This window comes from Embiotoca jacksoni, unplaced genomic scaffold, assembly GCF_022577435.1.
Source record: "Embiotoca jacksoni isolate LCO1_2020_lvr unplaced genomic scaffold, fEmbJac1.0.p SCAF_1, whole genome shotgun sequence".
Taxonomy (NCBI): domain Eukaryota; kingdom Metazoa; phylum Chordata; class Actinopteri; family Embiotocidae; genus Embiotoca; species Embiotoca jacksoni.
In genome coordinates, this window is record NW_027185229.1 from 12,157,857 (window position 1) to 12,177,715 (window position 19,859).

The following is a 19,859-nucleotide window of genomic DNA, read 5'->3' on the forward strand; positions in this document are numbered from 1 at the left end:
GGGAAATGCTAATTTATTTTCCAATTACCTTTTGTCCCGGTACTCAGTGGTTTAACCTTTCAGCACGGAGCTCTTCAGCAACTGGACAAGAAGCTAGTTAATAAAAAAAATAAAATAATAATGTTTTTGCATTCTGTGAAATGTTTTTGTGTTTTCTGATGTGTTTGTGTGTTCTGTGAAATGTTTTTGTGTTTGACCTTAAGGGCCACGTTATTGATAAATATATTGATAAAAATAAGTTTTGCTGTTGTTTGTTTGTTATATCTGGATGGAACATTTCTAGAGAGTCCGGGTTTGAGTGGGTTAGACGCTCATAAAGTTCTTCACCTCTGTTGCTCCTTTTAATATCGGATATCATCGATATTCATGATACATATTTTTTAGTTTAGTTTATTTGGTTGAAAAGCTTCAGAGAAAATCTGTTCAAATCCGGCAACAGAGAAAATCTTTAGGATGTCCACAAGTAATTGTAATTATTTCAACTGACTTTTTAACGCTTGTTCAACAACTTAACAAAAGTACATATTTCCACAAAAGGACTGTCAAAAAAAATAAAAAATAAAAAAGAGAATGACTTTAGGAGGGTCTAAAGGAAACGCTCCATCCAAATATAGATGAAATAATTTCTTCAAAAGAAAAATAACATTTTACCGGAAAATTTTGAAAGGTAGGTTTAGACCCTCCTATCATTCCTGTTAATGATAATTCTTCCAACTCTTCATCTACAATTCACTTAACTAAAGCAAATTGTATAAAAAAAATAAATAAATAATAAATAAAAAAAACAGTGAGAGAAAACCTCAAGATATACATGCGTAAAATAACACTATTGAAATGAGGTTTCCACAGAAAACTTTCTAAAAAATGTAAATGAAAAACTTCTACAATAAAGACCATACAAGAAGGACAGGGTCTTTTGGGAATGTTCCATTCAGTCTTTTTAGAATAAATACCTTTCCTAATAATTTACAGTTCATAATGTCTAATTGATGTCTTACTTCTCAGTATAATAACTGATGAGCCGATAAAACATATGTGCAGAATAAACCAGTGTTAGATTGTTAAAGTAGTATGTGAACAGCAGCAAGCATATATTTGGATGAAACATTGCCAAATGGTCGTGGTTAGGGTGGGGTTTAGGGTTAGGGTGGGGTGTAGGGTTAGGGGTGGTTAGGCCATCCATCCTTTGCTTTTGTTACCGAGTCATCAGAGCGAGATATTTAAGTGACCAATAAAGGTGTTTGCTCATTATTAAAAACTTAAAACATTTAACCATGAGAAAAAAATATTTAGGGAAAGACAACGAGGAAAAACGGGTTATTGCGCAAACATATATGTTTGGGAAATTTCACATAATTTAACTTTATTAATACTGCTGTATTAAGAGACATTGAATGAGTTTGTAGGACCATTTGGAAACTGCCCCCATGAGTACAAGAGGCCGAACACACTTTCGAATTGCTCTGGAGTTGTGACGTTACATGTAAATGATTGAAATGACACGTGGATGACAGTTAGCAGCAATATTAAAAGATATATCCAAAAAAATCTGAGAATGTTCAATTGTAAAAAAAAACCTACCATTACATCAACTTAGTCCTGAGTTAATAATCATAATAATGTCCGAGCAAACATTGCACCACCTTTCTGCTGGCTCTCTCAGACCATTTCTAAAAGCACTAGTATGCAAGTTGTCAACTTTGGTCCCTTGAAGATAAATGACTTTGCTATGTTTCTTTTCAGGCTGGTGAGGCAGTGTTCAAATAAAATATTTGAATTATAGCCTCCGGGGACTGTCCAAAATCTCCACATCTTTACCTATTACATATTCAATCATCTGCCAGTCAGGCTGTCCCAGCTGTTCCCAGTGGTACTACAACCACAATAGCAACTGCTGCCCCCTCCTCTTATCCTCCAACACCATCTGCTGCTGCACCTACTTCAACACAACCAGTTCTGAATTTAGGAATGGTGAATATATATATATATATATGCAGTTTGTCCCAGTTTTCTACAAAAGATACCTGAATCATTGGATTGTATTATGATCCCTAAAATATAAACACATTTGGTGAAGAGGGAGTGGCGCCAGAAGGCAAATCTTTCAATTTACCGGTTGACCTACGTTTCCGACTCTCCCCTCTGGTCTTTTGCTTTAGGTAGTGACCAAAAGAACGACACGGACGCAAGCAGGCTGAAATGAGTTTCCTCCGGGCTCAGCTTTAGAAATAGGGAAAGGAGCTCCAACATCCGGAGGGAGCTTGGTACTCCAAGCAGCTCTCCTGAGCTGCTGCTCCTCCCGTCAAAAGGCGCTAACTGGTGTGCCTTGGGCATGTCTCCTGGCAGCCCATCCACTGGGAGTTTTCTGGGCATGTCCAGAGAGAGATAATACATCTCATCTGGCCGAAGAATGCCTTGGGATCCTGGATCCTCAGGACGCCACCGTGACGCGACCCTGGATAAGTGGCAGAAAACGGATGGATGAGATTCAAGCCTTTGCACACACTCGCAGGTGTTTTTAATCTCGCCATGACAGCGTAAATAAAGGCAGAGGAGAATTCCTGCATTCAAATGGTGTCGTGTACACGAGAAGAGTCCATATGAACGGCCCCCCTCACGTGGTATTAACGAAGTTGGAACTCAAAGTGTTCTATATGCCTCAAGTTGATGTGTTTGCCAATGTTTAAGGAAATGGAAGCGGCCATGGAAGTTCATTTTTCTGTTGGATGTTAGGCTAATATATTGTAATTTTAGTTCAGAACTTCATAACTTAGATAATAGGCCACGTCTGAGGGTTCAATTCAATTCATAAAATTTTATTCATGTAGCGCCAAATCACAACACAGGTTATTTCATGGCACTTAACACATCAAAGTCCTTACGGTGGAACTTTACAACATTAAACAGATGTTGATCTTCCCAACGGTCTCATCTTTTCCCTTTGTGCCTTTGCAATTCCTGCATTACTTTACCCCTCTATTAGCTAAATTCTTGGCCTGTTTGGCTTCTGCACTGCGTCCATGTTGGCATTGCCTGGCAACAATGTTTTTACGACTCAACCAATTGAAAGCCAAGCACACTGTGAACACCACCATGCCGTAACCATAAGGTCACGCGCTCCATTTGAACGCAGCATTAGGCAAATGTAAATCAAGCACTAGTACAGGCCCAGATGTCAAATGAGCCACAATAATGGAAAAACACCATGTTTGTGCAAGGATTACTAAATTAATTTCCGTTTTAGGGCAGATTTAAATAAAAGGAAGTGCAGCAGCGGTAGCCGGGTATTTAGCCAGCATTCAGTCAACTTACACGTTAATCTTTCATAAAGTAATTAAGCTAATTCATAATTTATTATGTGTTGGCGTTGATTTGTCGGAGATCAGAAATACACTGACTGCAACAATGGCCCTAGTTCCATTTGGCATTATCAGTCAGGACATATGCCTCCTGGTGAGATCGGATCAAAGGTGGCCAGCTTTAGGCCATCTGTTTCCAACTGGCATTTAATGCGTCTCCACATGCGTCTTTGGTTAGCACTTGTGATCGGATCTCACTTCCCCGCTCTATATGCAGTTGGACATGTATGTCACGTCACGAAAATATGCAAGTAAATAAGCACAAGAACAGGAACCTGAACATCAGAACCCCAATGATTCAGGTCAGAATAATTCACTGTTCCAGCGTGTTTACATTGCTGTGGATCAAAGGGGGCGGCGGCTCTCACAGCTGTGGTTTTGATGCGTATTGGAAATTACACAATTTTAACTAAAAGAAAAAAAGATAAACTCAGAGTAGGCTCCGGTGAGACTGCGTGTTTTTAATTCACTAATCGGTTGCTCCACAATGTAAGTTTGCAGTAGGTTTCTCCTGCTGTCAGTCGGCTACAGTTCAGCTACACTCAACAGAATCACACAGGAGATTAAATATAAATAAAGAAGAGCAGGCGGGGATCAGATGAGGTGAAAGAATGAATGGAGGAAAAGAAATCCCAAACTAGCAAACCTGCTGTAACACACCGGGTCACATACGAACAGAGGAACGTGGAGCTGCATTTATTTTTTATTGATATTCAGAGGGCGCCAGCTGAGTAAGCGGTCTTGCAATGCGTCCCGAGTGCGTTTCCACCTGTACTTTCGCTGGCCACTTGTGATCCGATCTCGCCAGGACGAACATGTCCGGAAATCGATGAACCAAAGGTGTGGGGGGAAATGTTATGTGTACTTCCAGCCATTGGGTGACACTACGGATCAGCAACAGCACTATCAGACTTTCCTGTAAACCTATCTTTCAATGCTGATTCAGCCTAGTTTTTGACCCGAGTTTTTATGGCCAATATTTATTTCACTTCATACTTATTTGATTTTATCTGTCATTTTTGTGAGCATTAGTTCACTTTCCTTTTTTGATAAAGATTGCAGTCAGTCCATTATGCATTTGTATAGCATGTCATTTTGAAATTTCATTGACGTTGATATTTTAATGTAGTTGTTTTTTCTGTTTGTAAAATGCAACCATGGTGATTTTGCACTAAATATACAATTTTATTGATTAGTGTAAAATGGTTTTATTGTTAACACTTGACCTCAACTTTAAGTTGTGAAACAAATGGTGAAAACGTCTACTGGACTTGAAGAGAAAGTAACATAAATTTGTATTGACAGTTATTAAATTGTTCTACACAGTGATAAAACAAGTGCCATCGTGTTGCAGTTAAAGTCACTGCCATCATTTTTACACCCAAATCTGAAACGTTGAAATGCTCCTGTCAAGAGCAGGGCGACTTTACTTTCTATTCATGCTTTGCTGTGTGTGTTGTGATGCTAATTGCTGAAAAAGGAAAAACTGTAAAATAATACAACACTCAAAGGCCTATTTTCCAAGGAGGAAGATATTTTCATTGTGCTGCACATTAACCCTGTGGGGGCATGCCTATTTTTTTCTCTTACGATGTAAAAGCTCTTTAAAGGTAATAGAATAATTAACCTGAATTATTTAACGGTATATGCTGCAGTGATAATATTAATAGGGACTAAAAATTTCGCACAGAGTAAAACAGAAGTATAGGCAGACTGATATGATAAATACACCGTTTGTTGCTTTTTGTTGCTTTTTCATAATCATATCTAATACTTGCCATTGTTACACTTGCATAACAGGTCAAACAATACTCTCTGGGGAGCAGAATTTGTTGAATAAGTATTTACAAATTGACAAGGAACTTCGTTATTGGAAATTCACGCAAGTAACTGAACCAGCCAAACCAGGAAAAACACAGACAGAGCCAAAGTTGTAGACAAAAACTTGTTCCACCAATGTTGAGCTTTGCAGTAGTTTTTACTTACTCTTTATGTAAACAACATTTAGATAAGCTATTTATTTCTCCACTCCCGTTAGTCTTGTGATTTTTAAGAGATAATGAAAGAGCAGGGGGGGCAGTTGATCAAGAGACATGTCAGCTCTTGAGGTTGCTAACGTTTGTACGATTATTTCCTTTGCTGGGTTCACTTCCTCAATATTTAAGTGAATTAGAAGATGTGTGCCTCTCTCTTCCTTTCACTCTGACTCAGTCACATCAGGTGAAATCGTCCGGTCCAGACAAACTGCTGCTCCAGGTAAGAGTGTGTGTGTGTGTTCGTTGTTTATGATAACAGTATTTTGTAGAGATTTTAGACTTGATGCTTAATGTGCATAAAGATGACCCAGATATTTACCACATAGATGTCAAAAGTTGTGAGAATGAAGTGTAATATCTGAAAATATTCCAAACAAATGTCCCTGGAGAGAAAAACTCGTACGTGTCCGGTTCATTCCGTTTTGTTTGTACAACTAAAATATTGCAAATTGAGTCACATTTTGTCGTTTAATGATGTGCCCAGACCTTTGTTAAGATCCGAACAATCTAGAAAAGTATTACGTGTTTTGTGCATTGTTAGTGTTCGTGCTCAGAGTGTTTTGGGATTTGCATTCAGATCAAATATGAATACTTTGGCATTATTGAAGAAAGTGACGTCTAATTTGTGTAGTCAGAGGTGATGAATGTTTTTGGTTTCCAGTACTTACTTGCCGAACAGCTCTTTTACACTGTGAGTTTTGTTAGTAAAAGGACCTACTGGGCCATAAAACAAAGAAAATAACCCACCTTCTCCCTCTTCTGCACTACAGACCTGCACACAAAACACCATTCAGTCAAACATCTTTAGACTCGGTGTTGTTAGAATTGTTCAGAGCCCAATTATCTCAAACGCATAGATTACAGCAAAAATAATCATGGATAAAATTGGATCGATTTTTTTTTTTTTTTTTTTTTTTTCCATTCGTTCACCAGCTGATGGGAGCTCAAGATCATGGACTAAAAGAATTTGTCAGCTGAGATTTAAAGCCATGTGTATTCTCTCATACTGAGATATTAGAATTGTAGCTCAAAACACCATACTTATGAAGTTTAAAAGTAGTACTTTTTCAATTTGTAACGCCTGTAACACTTCTCCACTGACTTAAATATTCGCAACAGAAAAAAAATTGTGGACTATGTGTTGTTTCTCAGTCTAATTTAATAAACATCCAGCTTGCCTGCTGACTTATCAGAGGTCATGTGGTGTGGTTTCAAAAGAAGCAATGACAGTCAACCCTTTCACGAGCCTTGATGAAACCAGGCCTGTCCAACCAACCTAAGGTAGTGAAAAGTGATTTAATCAACCACTGTACTTGCATAGAATTTTGAGGCACTTCCACATTCTACTTCCAATCCACTTTTGTCACTTTGTAATAAAAACATCACACCTCTAAAAGAGGAAGTCTCAATTAATTGCTTGGGAAATATCAAAATGCCAAAAACACAAAAGCAGAACGTTTGCTCTGTTCCCTGTTGCTTAACTGCCTGAACATTGTGAACAGGTTCCGTTTTAGCAATGATTATATTCTGCAAACCTTGTTTGCGTAAAGGTTTGCTCATCCAGTCCGAACGGCAAACCAATCAACAACCAGTGGGGGATGGCCCCAATGTGTGAGGACATTTCAGTAGTTCCAACAATGTCGAGTTTCAGCACACAACTAACGGTATATTGGTCAATACTGATTGTTTAAAGGTTGCACCAATAGTTTCAAAATGAACCCGAAATCTACCCCCATTAAGATGCAACGACTGGAAACAACCCTTGATAGAGTGTACCCTCACCCATATATTCACACAGTGAATTTAAGTCTGGTAATAACAGACTTGGTTTACAGCTCCATGTTCAACGAATTGTAACACTTTGCTGATAATCGTGTTCTTTATCTCGTAGGAGTCGAGATGTTCCTGTGCTGTTGGCTGGCTCTGGTGGCTCTCATCCCGATAACTTTAAGCACCAATCCTGGGGTTAAGGTCAGGCTGACAGAAAAGGGCCTTGAATATGGTAAAGCATGTCGCAAAAGAATCCACTTTTAGTCAAAAAGCACTGATCCCTTCAGAATTTCATCGTTACATTTTCTTGACTTTTGCCAGGCAGACAACTGGGCATTGCTTCCATTCAGAAGAAACTCAAATCCGTCAAGATCCCAGATATTTCAGGGAAACGGAGGGTGTCTCTCATTGGCAATGTCCAGTATAGTTTGTCAAAGTAAGGCACCACTTTATTCCACACGCCTCAAATATCTGTTGGAAACTGTTATGATTACTGCTTTTACAAAAAATGTTGTTTCTTCGAGTTTGCAGATAGTAAACGTGGGATTACCACAGTCTGTGGTGGCTCTGGTGCCGGGAACTGGAGTCAGACTGTCTATCAGTAATGCCTTCATCAGTCTGCATGGAAACTGGAGGGTGGAGTATCTCTATGTAATGTAAGGGAGAAAAAAAGCTCTTCCACAGTGCATTTACTTTTTTTTAATTTTATTTTTTTAAATGCAATCCATTTACTTAAAAAAAGAAAATGCAATCTCTGTCTCTCAACAGAAAGAAAAAAGGCTCTTTTGATCTGAATGTGAAAGGACTTACTATCACTACAAATACTGCCATCAAAAGTGATGAGACAGGCCGACCAGCGGTCAGTCGTGTCAACTGCGCAGCATCTGTTGGCAGCGCGAGCATCAGGTTCCACGGTGGAGCCAGGTAAGAAAAAGCCCATCATGTTTGAACCCATCTGAAGAGACGTAAAGATGTTTTACCAGTTGTACTTGTCATGTCTGAAGTGTTGCATATTCCTCTTTTGTGGTTTGTTTCAGCTGGCTGTACAATCTGTTCAAAAAGTTCATTGACAAGGCTTTGCGTAAAGCTATGGAGAAACAGGTGAGGGTGCACCAGCCTCATTGCTGCACTCAAGAGGCCCAGCCTTCGTTTCTGGGGTCACGTTCACAACAGTATTGTATTTTACCACAAGGAATCCTCCTGAATGCAGCTCGGTTTTTAACTGTGGGTTTAAGATTGTCCATAAAGGTGCTCAGAACAACTTTTACTGAGGAACTCTGAGGCGAAGAGAGGAAGTGGGGGACTTACTCAGAGTGCATGTAGTAAAAGCATTAATAAGTTAATAAACAAAAAAAACTAAGAATTCTGCATTTAAAAGTCCTGTAAGTAAAAGTATTATCAGCGAGATGTAGTCATAATAATGAAAATCCCACTGAGTGATACATTGTCTTAAATTATATTATAATTTAAATTAGCAGGAAAGAAATAAAGTCTTGTAATCTGCTCATCATTTGAATACTTTTCCCATGATTCCTGAACCATTGATTCAATTTGAGATTAAAACTCTCACAATACGCATCTCACCTCATTGTGAGAAGAGGCTTCCATAGTTTTCTAATACGCTTGATTCCCTCATCGCCAAAAGCTGTATGTGCAAGCAGTTGCAGCACCTTGGAATCAAGCCCGAGACAAACAAAAGGAGCAAACGAAAACGCAACAGATACACAGAAATACTCAATGGATGAAACAGGACCAAAATCATACGAGGCCTAAAGTAAGCACTGATACTAGAGCTTAACGACACAAAAATATATAAAAGGTATCTGGGTATATCTTCGATAACATGAAAATGATTTTTACACAACACAGAAAAAGAAGCCTGGGGTAAATTAGGTTTTTTTTTTCTAATAGTACACTAGTGGACAATAAACTGCAAAATATTCTGCCTCCTTTACATAAATTTGTCACAAGTGTTTCATAGTGTAACTGAATGGATCACTAAGGAAAATGTGTATTTACTTTTATGTATGTGTAGCCGTCACAGAAATGTGTAATTTGTTGACTTTTACAGTTTTTGTAATACAGTATAGACCAGTACATACAGTTTATATATTAACAATATTGGCCATATAAGTATATCAAAATTGTTTCCCTCTCTTCAGTAATCTTAAATAAAATTAGACCTAAGATAGCGGTATTTGTGGATGAAATATTCATTTAGAGAAGTCTTTATTCTACTGTTGGTTCACTGATAACAATTCTGAAGTGCTGAGAATATGTATTTTTGGGAGCTTTTAAGAATGTCTTTCTCCAGTCAGAAATCACTGAATAATACCAAGTTTCTTGTGGTGACTAAAAATATAGTTTTTCTGTTTTTTATTGATACAGATCTGCCCTCTGGTGTCCAACTCAATATCCGATTTAAACGGTCAGCTGAAAACTCTCAATGGTAAAACATCCTGTTTCTACAATAACCTCGATGTTTTACTGATGTTGAACGTACCAGTGACTTCCTATCTTATCACAGTTGTAGCCAAGGTGGACAAGTACGCAGAGATTGCATATTCGATGGTGTCGTCGCCAACAGTTTCCACCTCTTTTATGGATCTGAACTTGAAGGTGAAGAATTGTGCACCGCCACATATTCGAGAAGGATCTAAAGATACCGTATTGTTATAAATAAACTCTCGTATCACATTTTGTTTATATGTCCGTCCCTTTTCAGGGTGAATTTTACAACATCGCGAACCGTGAGGAGCCTCCATTCTCCCCCACAGCCTTCTCCCTGCCGCCCAAGACCAACAACATGATGAACATCGGCATATCTGCCTTTTCCGCTAAATCTGCAGCCTTCGTTTACAACAAGGCCGGAGTCCTCAGCCTGTACGTCACTGACGACTTGGTACGTTGCCCATTCTTGGTGGCTCTCCACTGGTCTAACCTCAGGACACAAACCTTTTCACAGAAAACTACTGTAACACACAATGACTTCATGCTCTGTAAAAAAAAAAAAAAAAACAAGCAATAAAAGTGCAACTAAGACTACAAACTTAATAAAATGAAAGGTATATATATATATATGTATATATATATATAGAAGTTTAAACTGCTGAAGTTTCAGTAACCTACATTAAAGTGTATGAAACAGGAAATTAAAGTCAGACTTGTTTAATCCTTTTCCTGTTTACAAATGCGCCAATGGGAGCTAATTATAGATATGAGGACATTAGTTTTGGTTGTCTCATGACAACGCTGGAAGCATTTCGGTTACTGCATCTGCGTTACCTCATGGAACATGCATGTCCTTCTGAAGTATCGAGTATTTTTTTTGTATTTATTTTTTTACCCACTCTTGGGTTGCACAGTTCCCACTAGTTGAGAACCACAGCCCAAACACGCCTATTTTTTAATGACTACACGCTGATCTAAAAAACTTTCCTGCACTGTTACAACAGATCCCACAATCCTCTCCCCTCCGACTCAACACCGGAACTTTTGGAATCTTCATCCCGCAGGTGAAAACATATTTCACAGATTTTATGAGAAGTATAAATGTCATTGGCAGTTTGTCAGCTGCGTCCGTCTATTTCTTTTTAGATTGCCAAGCAATATCCGGGGCTGATGGTGAAACTGTTGGTGAAGACGGTGAAAAATCCCATCATCACTTTTGAACCCAACAACGTGACAGTTCAGGCCTCTGCCACGGTGACGGCCTACGCTATCCAACCCAACACCACACTTTCCCCTCTTTTTGTCGTCAACATGGTGAGTTACACAATGACGTGATAAAAGGTTGTCGTGTTATTTAGAAAAACACTTGAACTTTTCAACCGTTGTCTCAACAGGAGACCAGCGTCAGCGCCCGTTTGTTTGTCAGTGGAATGAGGCTGGCTGGAGCTGTCACCCTCAACGAGTGAGTAACAAAAAAATAAAGCTCCGAAAAATGGGGCCAAGAGGTCGTTATGAAGATGAACCTCACATTTTAATTTTCCCTAATTTGCACAGAATGACTATGACCGTTGGCACAAGTTATGTAGGAGCGTTTCAGGTGAGAGATGCATTTTAATCCAAGTTACAGTGTGGAGGCAATCTTCATAAACGACTAACCCTAATCCTAAACCTAACCTACAGGTTAGCTCCCTCTACCGCATCTTCCAAGTGGTCCTTAATATGGTGGTGATACCCAAACTGAATGGTGAGTGTTTGAATTTTCACTTTGTACAAGTGCTTTTCAACCAAAGGTTGCAGGAGCTTTAATTTCCATGATAACTAACATGCAGAAACTTTCCCAGGGGTACAATTTGCTCAGTGGATAGTTAGTTATGTTTTGACAGCAGGGCCAAAGCCCCAGGAAGGGTGTGCTGACGTATCAGTAGAATGACAGTCTCACATTTCCTCTGAAAGTTGCATTCTGACAACAGCGGCTGGACTGGGTCATTATTTGAAAGTTATAAGCACAATATTTTGCTCCCAAGTGTGGTGGCGAAGAACTGAAGTATCAGACGAAAATACTCGAGTTAAGTACAAGGGCTTCAGTACAGTGCCTGAGTAAACGTAGAATTAATTGGAAAATTCTTTATGTACAAAGTTCTAAATGAAGCAAGGTCAGGATCTACTGTATATTGCAGATTCCTTATCGGACCTTTGTCTGCTAATTTACAAACTGTCCTTACCCACACTCAGGCTAAATAGGATATTTAGCTTTAAACTATGTAAACGAAATTATTAGAACTGTTAAGCTTCATTTTTCTCTCCACACAACTGTGTATATGTTAAAGTTAGCGTATTCATTCTTAACTTTAAACACTTCTAGTGTGTAATTTAATATCTAATTTATTTTAAAATTGTTATTGTAAACTCACCGATTGTCTTAAACTTTGTTTTAATCTTGTGTGCTGCAGTTATTATACTTCATTTTCATGTTTCATGATTCATTTTATGTAAGAATATTTAAAGCTGCACTCAGTGCATGAACTGTGCTGGATGGTATTATACAAGCTCAGTTAACAATATCGCTGAGCTGTTTGCAAAGTTGGATTTTTGTGATTTGTTGATCAAAATTTATGAATTTAACTTCACAGTTCAACTTGCTAAGGGATACCCCCTTCCTACATTTGGAAATATGAAGCTTGTGAACACCCAGCTTCAGATCCTGAAGGTCAGAGACTTCATATTTTCCATAAAACAACACGTTTTTTGCTGGTTACATTTCTTCTATAATGGGAATTTTTAGATATCATGTGACATTAAGATCTTGGTAGAAAACACATCAAACTTCTAACAGCTGAACTGAAATCAAAATCTTAAAGCTGTGAACTGTTTTCTCTAGGGCTACATGCTGATCGAGACTGATGTGCAGTTCACGGGCTGAACTGTATTCCTGCAAAATCCCGGGGTTCTTTTCTGCACTGTGGGATGCCACTGTGATAGCAAAATTATGGCCAGAGTTCCACCCACAGACAGGAAACTCAAAGAAATACTGAATGAGTATCACTTGTACAAGAATTACAAATACAGATCTTCAGATTTCCTTTAAAATGTTGTGCTTTCTATATGTTGTTTTTCTGTCAAATTAACTGTGTGCAAATTTTCTACATGAATTGTGAAAGAGAGCAACAGCATTATTGCAGTCCTGTCACAAAAAGGAAACATTCTGCAGGACAGGGTTGGCTGCTGTCACCACAATCATCTTTTTTAAAAGAACAGGTTCCTCCCAAAGCAGATCGCAGCACTTTCTACTGCTGACTTTAGGTACATTTTCTCTTATAAAAAGTTTCAGACATCGTGGCCCATAGAGCCATTCTGCAAATGTGCCGACTCATCACATTCTTACTGCAGTTTGCAGAATCTTATAAAAACGCATCAATCAAACGCCAGTGTTTCAGACGCAACACGGTTATCACAAGAATGTGTATTAAACCAGTTGTACAATCTACATACACACACGGTAGGAATTTAAAAGTCAGACGAGAGAAGAGCCCGTTTTATAAACAAAGACAAGTCTGTTTATTGTGGCGTCACCTGCCTCAGTCACTGACATGTTTCCATCCTGGTTGCATCTGAGGCCACATGTTCATCAAGCTGGTACCTCGGCAGAGTCTCACCGTGCGTCACCGTCCCTGTCAGGGAGCCGTGACTGAGGGCTCGGCCTCTCAGGCTCTGGGAGCTGGCCGACAAAATCTATATCAGAGACACGAGACATCAAAGAACACATGATTGAATGCAGCAACAACTCTTCTCCGTGATGACATAATGTCCTCCTCCCACTGACTGGTAGGGAAGAAAAAGAAAAAAAAAAACTTGTCTTGCTGTAATCTTACCCCTTCGTTGATGTCACAAGTGGACATGGGTTCTACATAATTCTATTAAAAGGTGTGCCAACGTCTTAACTTCTGGAGTGAAAAGCTTTATCTTGGGATGAGGTTTTAAAAACACTTTAAAACGTGTTTTTTGTGTACGTTATAAATTGATGAAAAAAAAAAAAAAGGACAAGCATTTCATATTTAAAGTTGACTCCAGCTTGAGTCCAGGGATTTATGATAAAAATCTGTCAACTGATATTTGTTTTTTAACATAAATGTGTGTGTGTGTGTGTGTGTGTGTGTGTGTGTGTATAACTCTAAATAGGTGTAATATAGGGGACCTTTAAAGCCCCTGAAATCTTTGGTGTAATGGTTTTTACTTGTATGGCACAAAGCCCCACCCTCTTTAAACCAGTGAGCTGAGCTGTGACAAAAAAAAAAAAAAAAGAAATAGACAAAGGTTCTTAAGACATACACTATAAAGCTAATTAAAATCTCATGAGCTACAACCCTTTAAAAGGTATTTTAATAACTACAAAAAAAATGAGGGAACGTTCATCTCACAGCCAAATTTGATGTATAGATTGTTACCATAAAAAATATACTGTAAAATCTTTGATAAATTGTGCTACAATCATGTTCATGTTCGTAATTTTTTAAAGCCTTTAGAATTGCTTTTTAAAAAACTGTAATGATGATGAGACACAATTGTAACAGTGACACTATTTCTGAAGGACCATAAACATCTTTCAAATGAAATGCACCATTTAAAAGGCATCTGTGAAAACATTTGATCAACCAATAATATCGTCCGTATGTGTTAGGGTTTCCTTTGGAAGAAAATTTTAAACCTCTTTAAAACTATGCGTGTATCTGTATGAACCGTATCCTACCTTCACTCGTACATAGTCTCCAGCACAGAGCGGTGCAGTGTTGGAGTCTGCAGGCTGAACAGCAACATCCTCTTTTGGGAAAATCACTCTGATATTGCCGTCAGTTCTCCCACACAAATCGTTCGCAGCCCTCTTACTGTCCTGCACAAAAAAACGGAAAGCAGAGTTGAGGGATGTTGCCTGGTAACGGGTTAAAGCAACACAGGACAGTGGTGCACGGTGGTTATCCATGATGAGCCATGTCACAAATTACCAGTTCAAATTTTTGGTATTTCTATAGAAAATTAGCACGTTCCGACCATCATAAAGAAACTGGTGAAAGTAAAAGAAAAATATCCTCTGCTCCAGTTTGGCGTTATAAACTTGGGTGTGATAGCCATACTTGGATTTTCTGAGCTACTGATCCAATGTAGTGTCTCCGTTTGTTCTTAAGAGTATACGTACAACAACTGGTTGTAGAGGGAGACTAACAATAGCGTGGCTCCACCTATCTATTGCTCCCAGCTTTAGTCTCCACGGTCATGATGGCTCGGGAACCTCGTTCGCATGAAGGTTCACGTAGTCTAAATGGCAAAGTGCGATGACGTTGAAGTCCAGCGTTTGTTTCTAAATGTCGGTCCAACAATGGCAGCAGTGGATGAAGTGATAAACAGTTTTAACAGTGTGAAGCCGGAGCAGGAGCAAGAACAATATGCTTCTTTTTTTTTTGAAGTCCTATACTGACACGGCGTTTCTCTCTGCTCTCATAGGCAGGGGGTATTTTTTTTTTGTTTACAGCTCGGTGAGAGTTGTGCACTGGATACAGTACATGGTCGTCAGTACTAATGGTTAAAGCCTGCTCCAATAGTTTTCACAATGAAGCCGAGGTCTACGCCCACTAGGGAAACAATCCCCTGGAAATTCACACCGTGGACTTGGATGTGGTAATACCAGGCTAACCCAGACAAGTGAATGTGGAGCCCTGTGTGGCAGTCACGTGTGCAGTACTCACTCCCTCCACCAGGACGAGCTGTGTGCTGCCGATGAGCGCAGCATTGACCCTCACAGCTTCCTCTCTGAACACGCCGATGACCTCCTCCAGCCTCCGCTGCTTCACCTCTGCTGGCACGTCGTCTTGAAGCCGGTGGAAGGCGTGCGTTTTCTGAACGTGATGACGACAGCGCATTAAAAAAGGATCAGTCATTTATGGGGTCGCCACTAAGGGAGCAGTTGGAAAACCAGCATGGATTGAATTGCGAAATGCAGGACATTCTAGTGGTGGAACAGGAGCTCACCTTTCGCATACTGTAGGCATAAAGGAAGCCCACGTTGTAGCCCACCTCTCTGATTAGAGACAGAGTCTGCTGGTGGTCGTCCTCGCTTTCACCACAGAAGCCAGAGATGAAGTCACTGCTGAGACCAACGTCTGAAATGATGTTAAACAGACGAAGGTTAAAGGATTTCATGCGATTCCAACATTAAGTTCCAAAGAAATACCACAGTCCTCCCAGGATTTTGATGTGATTTCAAAACTGAGGCAACATCCATCTCTTTTCTCTGCATTCATCCCTAATGCACCTTCCAGATGTCAGATTGTATCTGCAGTGCCTTTTGCGCAAACTGAGTTTGAGAACAACTTCTGGCAAGTGATGCTGATGCCGTATTATGTACAAGTAAAAAATAGCTGGAATCCTGTGATTTTATCGAGTCAAGTAAACGTTTGTGATTGATTAAAAGAAATAGCAACAAGCCAGAGTGCCCCCCCCCCCTCCCCTCCAATCCCCCCTCCCCCCACCTCCCTTCCAGAATGATATATTGGGTGCAGGCTGACCATTCTTTAGTGCTGGACTGCGAGGTGGAAATAGTTCTGGCTATGCAGACTAAGCGGACAAGAGCAGAAACCTGATTTTATACCTGGAATGATTCCTTTAATGTTCTTCACAAGATCAAGGTAGGCTTCTCTGGTATAACTGTACATTTCAAGAAAAGACACAATATTAGAACATTCAATGTAGACTTTACAAACCGACTTGCTTTGTCTACTTTAATTTGCCCAATACCCGTTGTGATCTCTTACCCACGACGCATTGCTTTTAAGACCTGGCTGCTTCCGCTCTGGGCCGGAAGGTGGATCTGCTTACAAATGTTCTCTCGCTCCGCGATCAAATGCAAAACCTGCAAACACCAACACACGGAGCAGGTCAGGAAGCCTCAAATCAACCAAGAGAATACAAGGAATTCATTAGCCAATGTTTCCACGTGAGCAAACAGATTGAACATCTGTATCTGTCACCTGATAGCTGGAAGTCAACACTGGATCACAATGAGAGTGATTTTAAGACCGTGTTCACAGCCGTGCCCACAATGTACCTCGTCAGGAAAGTCCTTGGGATGAGGAGAGGTGAATCTGATCCTCATGTCGGGATCGATGCGGGACACTCGGTCCAGCAGGTCGGAGAAGCGCAGACCTCCCCGTTTCGTTTGGTAGACGGTCTTAAAGCCGCGGCTGAGCTTGGTGAGGCCTGAGCTGCAGGACTGCTCCTCTGTCGTGTCCCTGTAGCTGTTCACATTCTGACCCAGCAACGTCACCTCCTTCACACCCTGATAACGAACATCCAGCGCGCACGCACACGCACACACACACACACACACACACACACACACACACACACAAATAACACACACGTCAGACAGTCGTAACGTATTCATTCTAAAATGATGAAGCTGAAATTAATGGAGAAGTCCCCCAATTTATGACACCGTCATACTCACTGGAAACTATTTAAAAGAAAAGGATTTAAATCGATGCAACAGAACCAGTAATGTTGTTTGTTTTGTTGTTTTTAATTCCATGCACTATTCGGTCCTGTCAAAACCCAGCACTTACATTACCCACAATGCAACCCAAACACAGATAGTTCGGTTGGAGATCTGAGCAGCAGCTAATGGAGAGCCTCAAGTTGAGTATGAAGAGCTTGAACAGAGATCTGGTAAACTCACTTCTTTCTCTAACTCCACATTTAACTCATTTTAACAAGTCTAATCTTCAGACCCCGCTGAACCGTGGCGGACTCAGTTGATGACATCTTTTTTTACATGTGAATTCCCTCGTCTCTCTCTCTGGAACCATAAAAGGCTTCATATTTTAAACACATATACATTAGTGTTTCTGCAAAAAGATGCGTAATATTGGTGGAGTTCCCCTTTAAAATAGCAGTTGATTCCAAGTGTGTCAAAGTAAGTCTATTTTTGGAGGATATAGAATCATGAATTATCTTCATTTTCCCTTAATCAGATCAATATTATTGTGTAAAAAAAAAAACATTGATCATAAAAAGTTGTGTGTTCCTGTGCCATCGTTGCACGTCTGACTGTTTTAATTCAACTCCAAGTAATAATTTACCTGGTCAGAGAGCATACGAACTTCCTCGAGGATGGAGCTGACGGGTCGACTCCTCTCTCGCCCGCGGGTGAAGGGAACAATGCAGTAACTGCACATGTTGTCACAGCCTCGCATGATGGACCTGACGGCACACGTGACGCACACAAAGTTATCAGCGGATACACACACACAAAAAAAATAAAAAAAATAAATAAATAAACACAATGTTGCAAGCATAACTTTCTCCCAAAAACATACTTTGCTTAATAAACAACGTACACAAAAGCACTGTTTCCCTGAGGAGCGTGGTGGACAGGCATGACGTCAGCGTAGGTCTCCTCCAACGACAGCAGCACGTTGCTTGCCTGGTGACCTCCGTCGGCCACGGTGAGGAGGCGGGGAAGGTCCCGGTAAGCGTCTGGACCGGCCAGAACATCTACCAGCTTCTCCCGCTCCAGAAGCTCTGTCTTCAGCCTCTCTGCCATGCAACCTGAAGTGACACGCCCATTGACAAACAACGGTTACCTCTCTAGGACGATCGGACGAGTCTACATTTCCAAGCTTACTGACCCAAAATCCCAATTTTCATCGGTGCGTGGCTCTTCAATCGTTTCTTCTTCATGGCTGTCAGTTGTTGGAGTCTATTCCAAATGGTTTGTTCGGCCTTTTCTCTGTTAAGAAACAGTAAAGTTGTTTCCATTAGTTCGGTTGTAAAAAACAGTGTAGCACCCCCCCTGTAATAACTGTCAAAAACACACGATCTTACCTTATGGAGCACGTCACCAGGAGGACCACATCTGCCTGCAAACACAACATTATCTTGAATCAACCGTGTTGAAAGAGGTGATATTCAAATGGAAAAAAAAAAAAAAAGAAAATACACACACACACACGGGTCAGTTGTACCTCATTTAAGTCAACAGTACGTTGATATCCTTTCTTCTGCAGTATGGACCAGGCTATCTCCGTGTCATTCACATTCATCTGACATCCATAAGTCTCAAAATACACTACAATGAGGCACACAAAAAAAAAAAACACACAAAACACAAAAAAAACAGCAGTTTACGCATCGTCCCAAACAATCCAAAATCACTGTAGATGGTTTCGGGCATGCAGACCAACCTTTCCTGGAGTTGCCCATCTCCAAGTGTTCCGAGAGGTAAGCGTGTTTGCCCGAGTGTTCTCCATCCGTAACACGCGTGTTGGAAACTCCTGTGATGAAGTCCTTCAAACTCGGACCTGAGGATATCCGAGTCTTGAACTTGTCCACGGTCGTCCTCCTTTCTCTGGAAGCGGCAGCGGAGTCAGATAATTTGGAGCAGTATCTGGGCAGGGTACGCCCGACAGGTATCCATTGATGCGTAATGGTAAACAGGGGTTTTAAAGTCCTGAGGTACTCCATGCTGAGCCAGCTCCGAGAGCAAAGGCTTTGGCGTCTCCTGTCTGTCGCAGCATGAAACAACCACACGCGTTGTTCGCTGTTTCTAGCGTTGCTTAATGGTTAACATTGCATCATTAGTCTGTCTTATTAAATACATTAATGAACGAGCTCGCTGTGTTGAGGGAATGACGTTCAAGCGCTGAAGTCACGTGGCGCCAAAGATGGTATTACATCAAGATGAGTCCCTCCCCGATGCATAGCCCCAACGTTAAAGCACCCCGTTTAACGGCTTATAATAAATAAATATATATATATATATATATATTTGAATGAACATAGCAAAAACTCGACTCTATAGCAGCTAGTGTACAATTGCAACGATCAGGAAGAACGTTTTGAGTTCGACAGTCGCCTGAATTCAGCTGCTGGTTCCTAAAACAGAAGAATTATTTTGTTTTTCACGGCTACGTCGTCGCTTAAGATCAGGAGGAGTCAATTCAGTGACTTTTAATTCATTATTACTCGACTGTTTTTTTGTTGTTGTTGTTGTTGTTGTTGTTGTTGTTGTTGTTTTTAATGGAGTAAGTGTTCGAACACCGACAGAAAACCAAAATGACGACGAAATAGTGTTTCGCCTGTTCGGCGAAGGTGGAAGTGAACGACGGAGAATCATCTTTGTGTCCCGCTTCGTCCGTTTGCCAAAAATGTCCTCCGTACCGTCCATCGTAATGGTCCGTATTGAAAACTCACCGAA

The 19,859-nt window shown here is 40.3% G+C and overlaps 2 protein-coding genes across 4 annotated transcripts; one reads left to right on the forward strand and one right to left on the reverse strand.

The window, feature by feature from the left end:
* Positions 1-846: 846 nt before the first annotated feature.
* cdk5rap1 (CDK5 regulatory subunit associated protein 1) lies at positions 847-19,294 on the reverse strand. Of its 3 annotated transcripts, XM_069167432.1 has the most exons (14): positions 18,847-19,294; positions 18,628-18,731; positions 18,488-18,522; positions 18,292-18,392; positions 18,001-18,211; positions 17,743-17,863; positions 16,710-16,940; positions 16,417-16,514; positions 16,254-16,309; positions 15,635-15,765; positions 15,352-15,501; positions 14,361-14,501; positions 13,191-13,345; positions 848-2,455 (listed from the first exon to the last, which is right to left on the reverse strand). In XM_069167432.1, the coding sequence occupies exons 1-13, from the start codon at positions 19,124-19,126 to the stop codon at positions 13,196-13,198; spliced, it is 1,809 nt and encodes a 602-aa protein (XP_069023533.1). In that variant the 5' UTR covers positions 19,127-19,294; the 3' UTR covers positions 848-2,455; positions 13,191-13,195. The 3 variants fall into 3 exon arrangements, with proteins under 3 accessions (XP_069023695.1, XP_069023533.1, XP_069023614.1); XM_069167594.1 differs by lacking the exon at positions 18,628-18,731 and having other exon boundaries at positions 847-2,455; positions 18,847-19,000; XM_069167513.1 differs by lacking the exon at positions 848-2,455 and having other exon boundaries at positions 13,145-13,345.
* On the forward strand, positions 5,576-13,064 carry LOC138209234 (bactericidal permeability-increasing protein-like). The gene is made up of 16 exons (XM_069167720.1): positions 5,576-5,615; positions 7,287-7,397; positions 7,487-7,601; positions 7,690-7,821; positions 7,934-8,089; positions 8,203-8,266; positions 9,554-9,614; positions 9,693-9,784; positions 9,891-10,067; positions 10,621-10,680; positions 10,763-10,930; positions 11,011-11,078; positions 11,171-11,213; positions 11,297-11,360; positions 12,247-12,323; positions 12,495-13,064. The coding sequence occupies exons 2-16, from the start codon at positions 7,295-7,297 to the stop codon at positions 12,534-12,536; spliced, it is 1,422 nt and encodes a 473-aa protein (XP_069023821.1). The 5' UTR covers positions 5,576-5,615; positions 7,287-7,294; the 3' UTR covers positions 12,537-13,064.
* Positions 19,295-19,859: the final 565 nt, after the last annotated feature.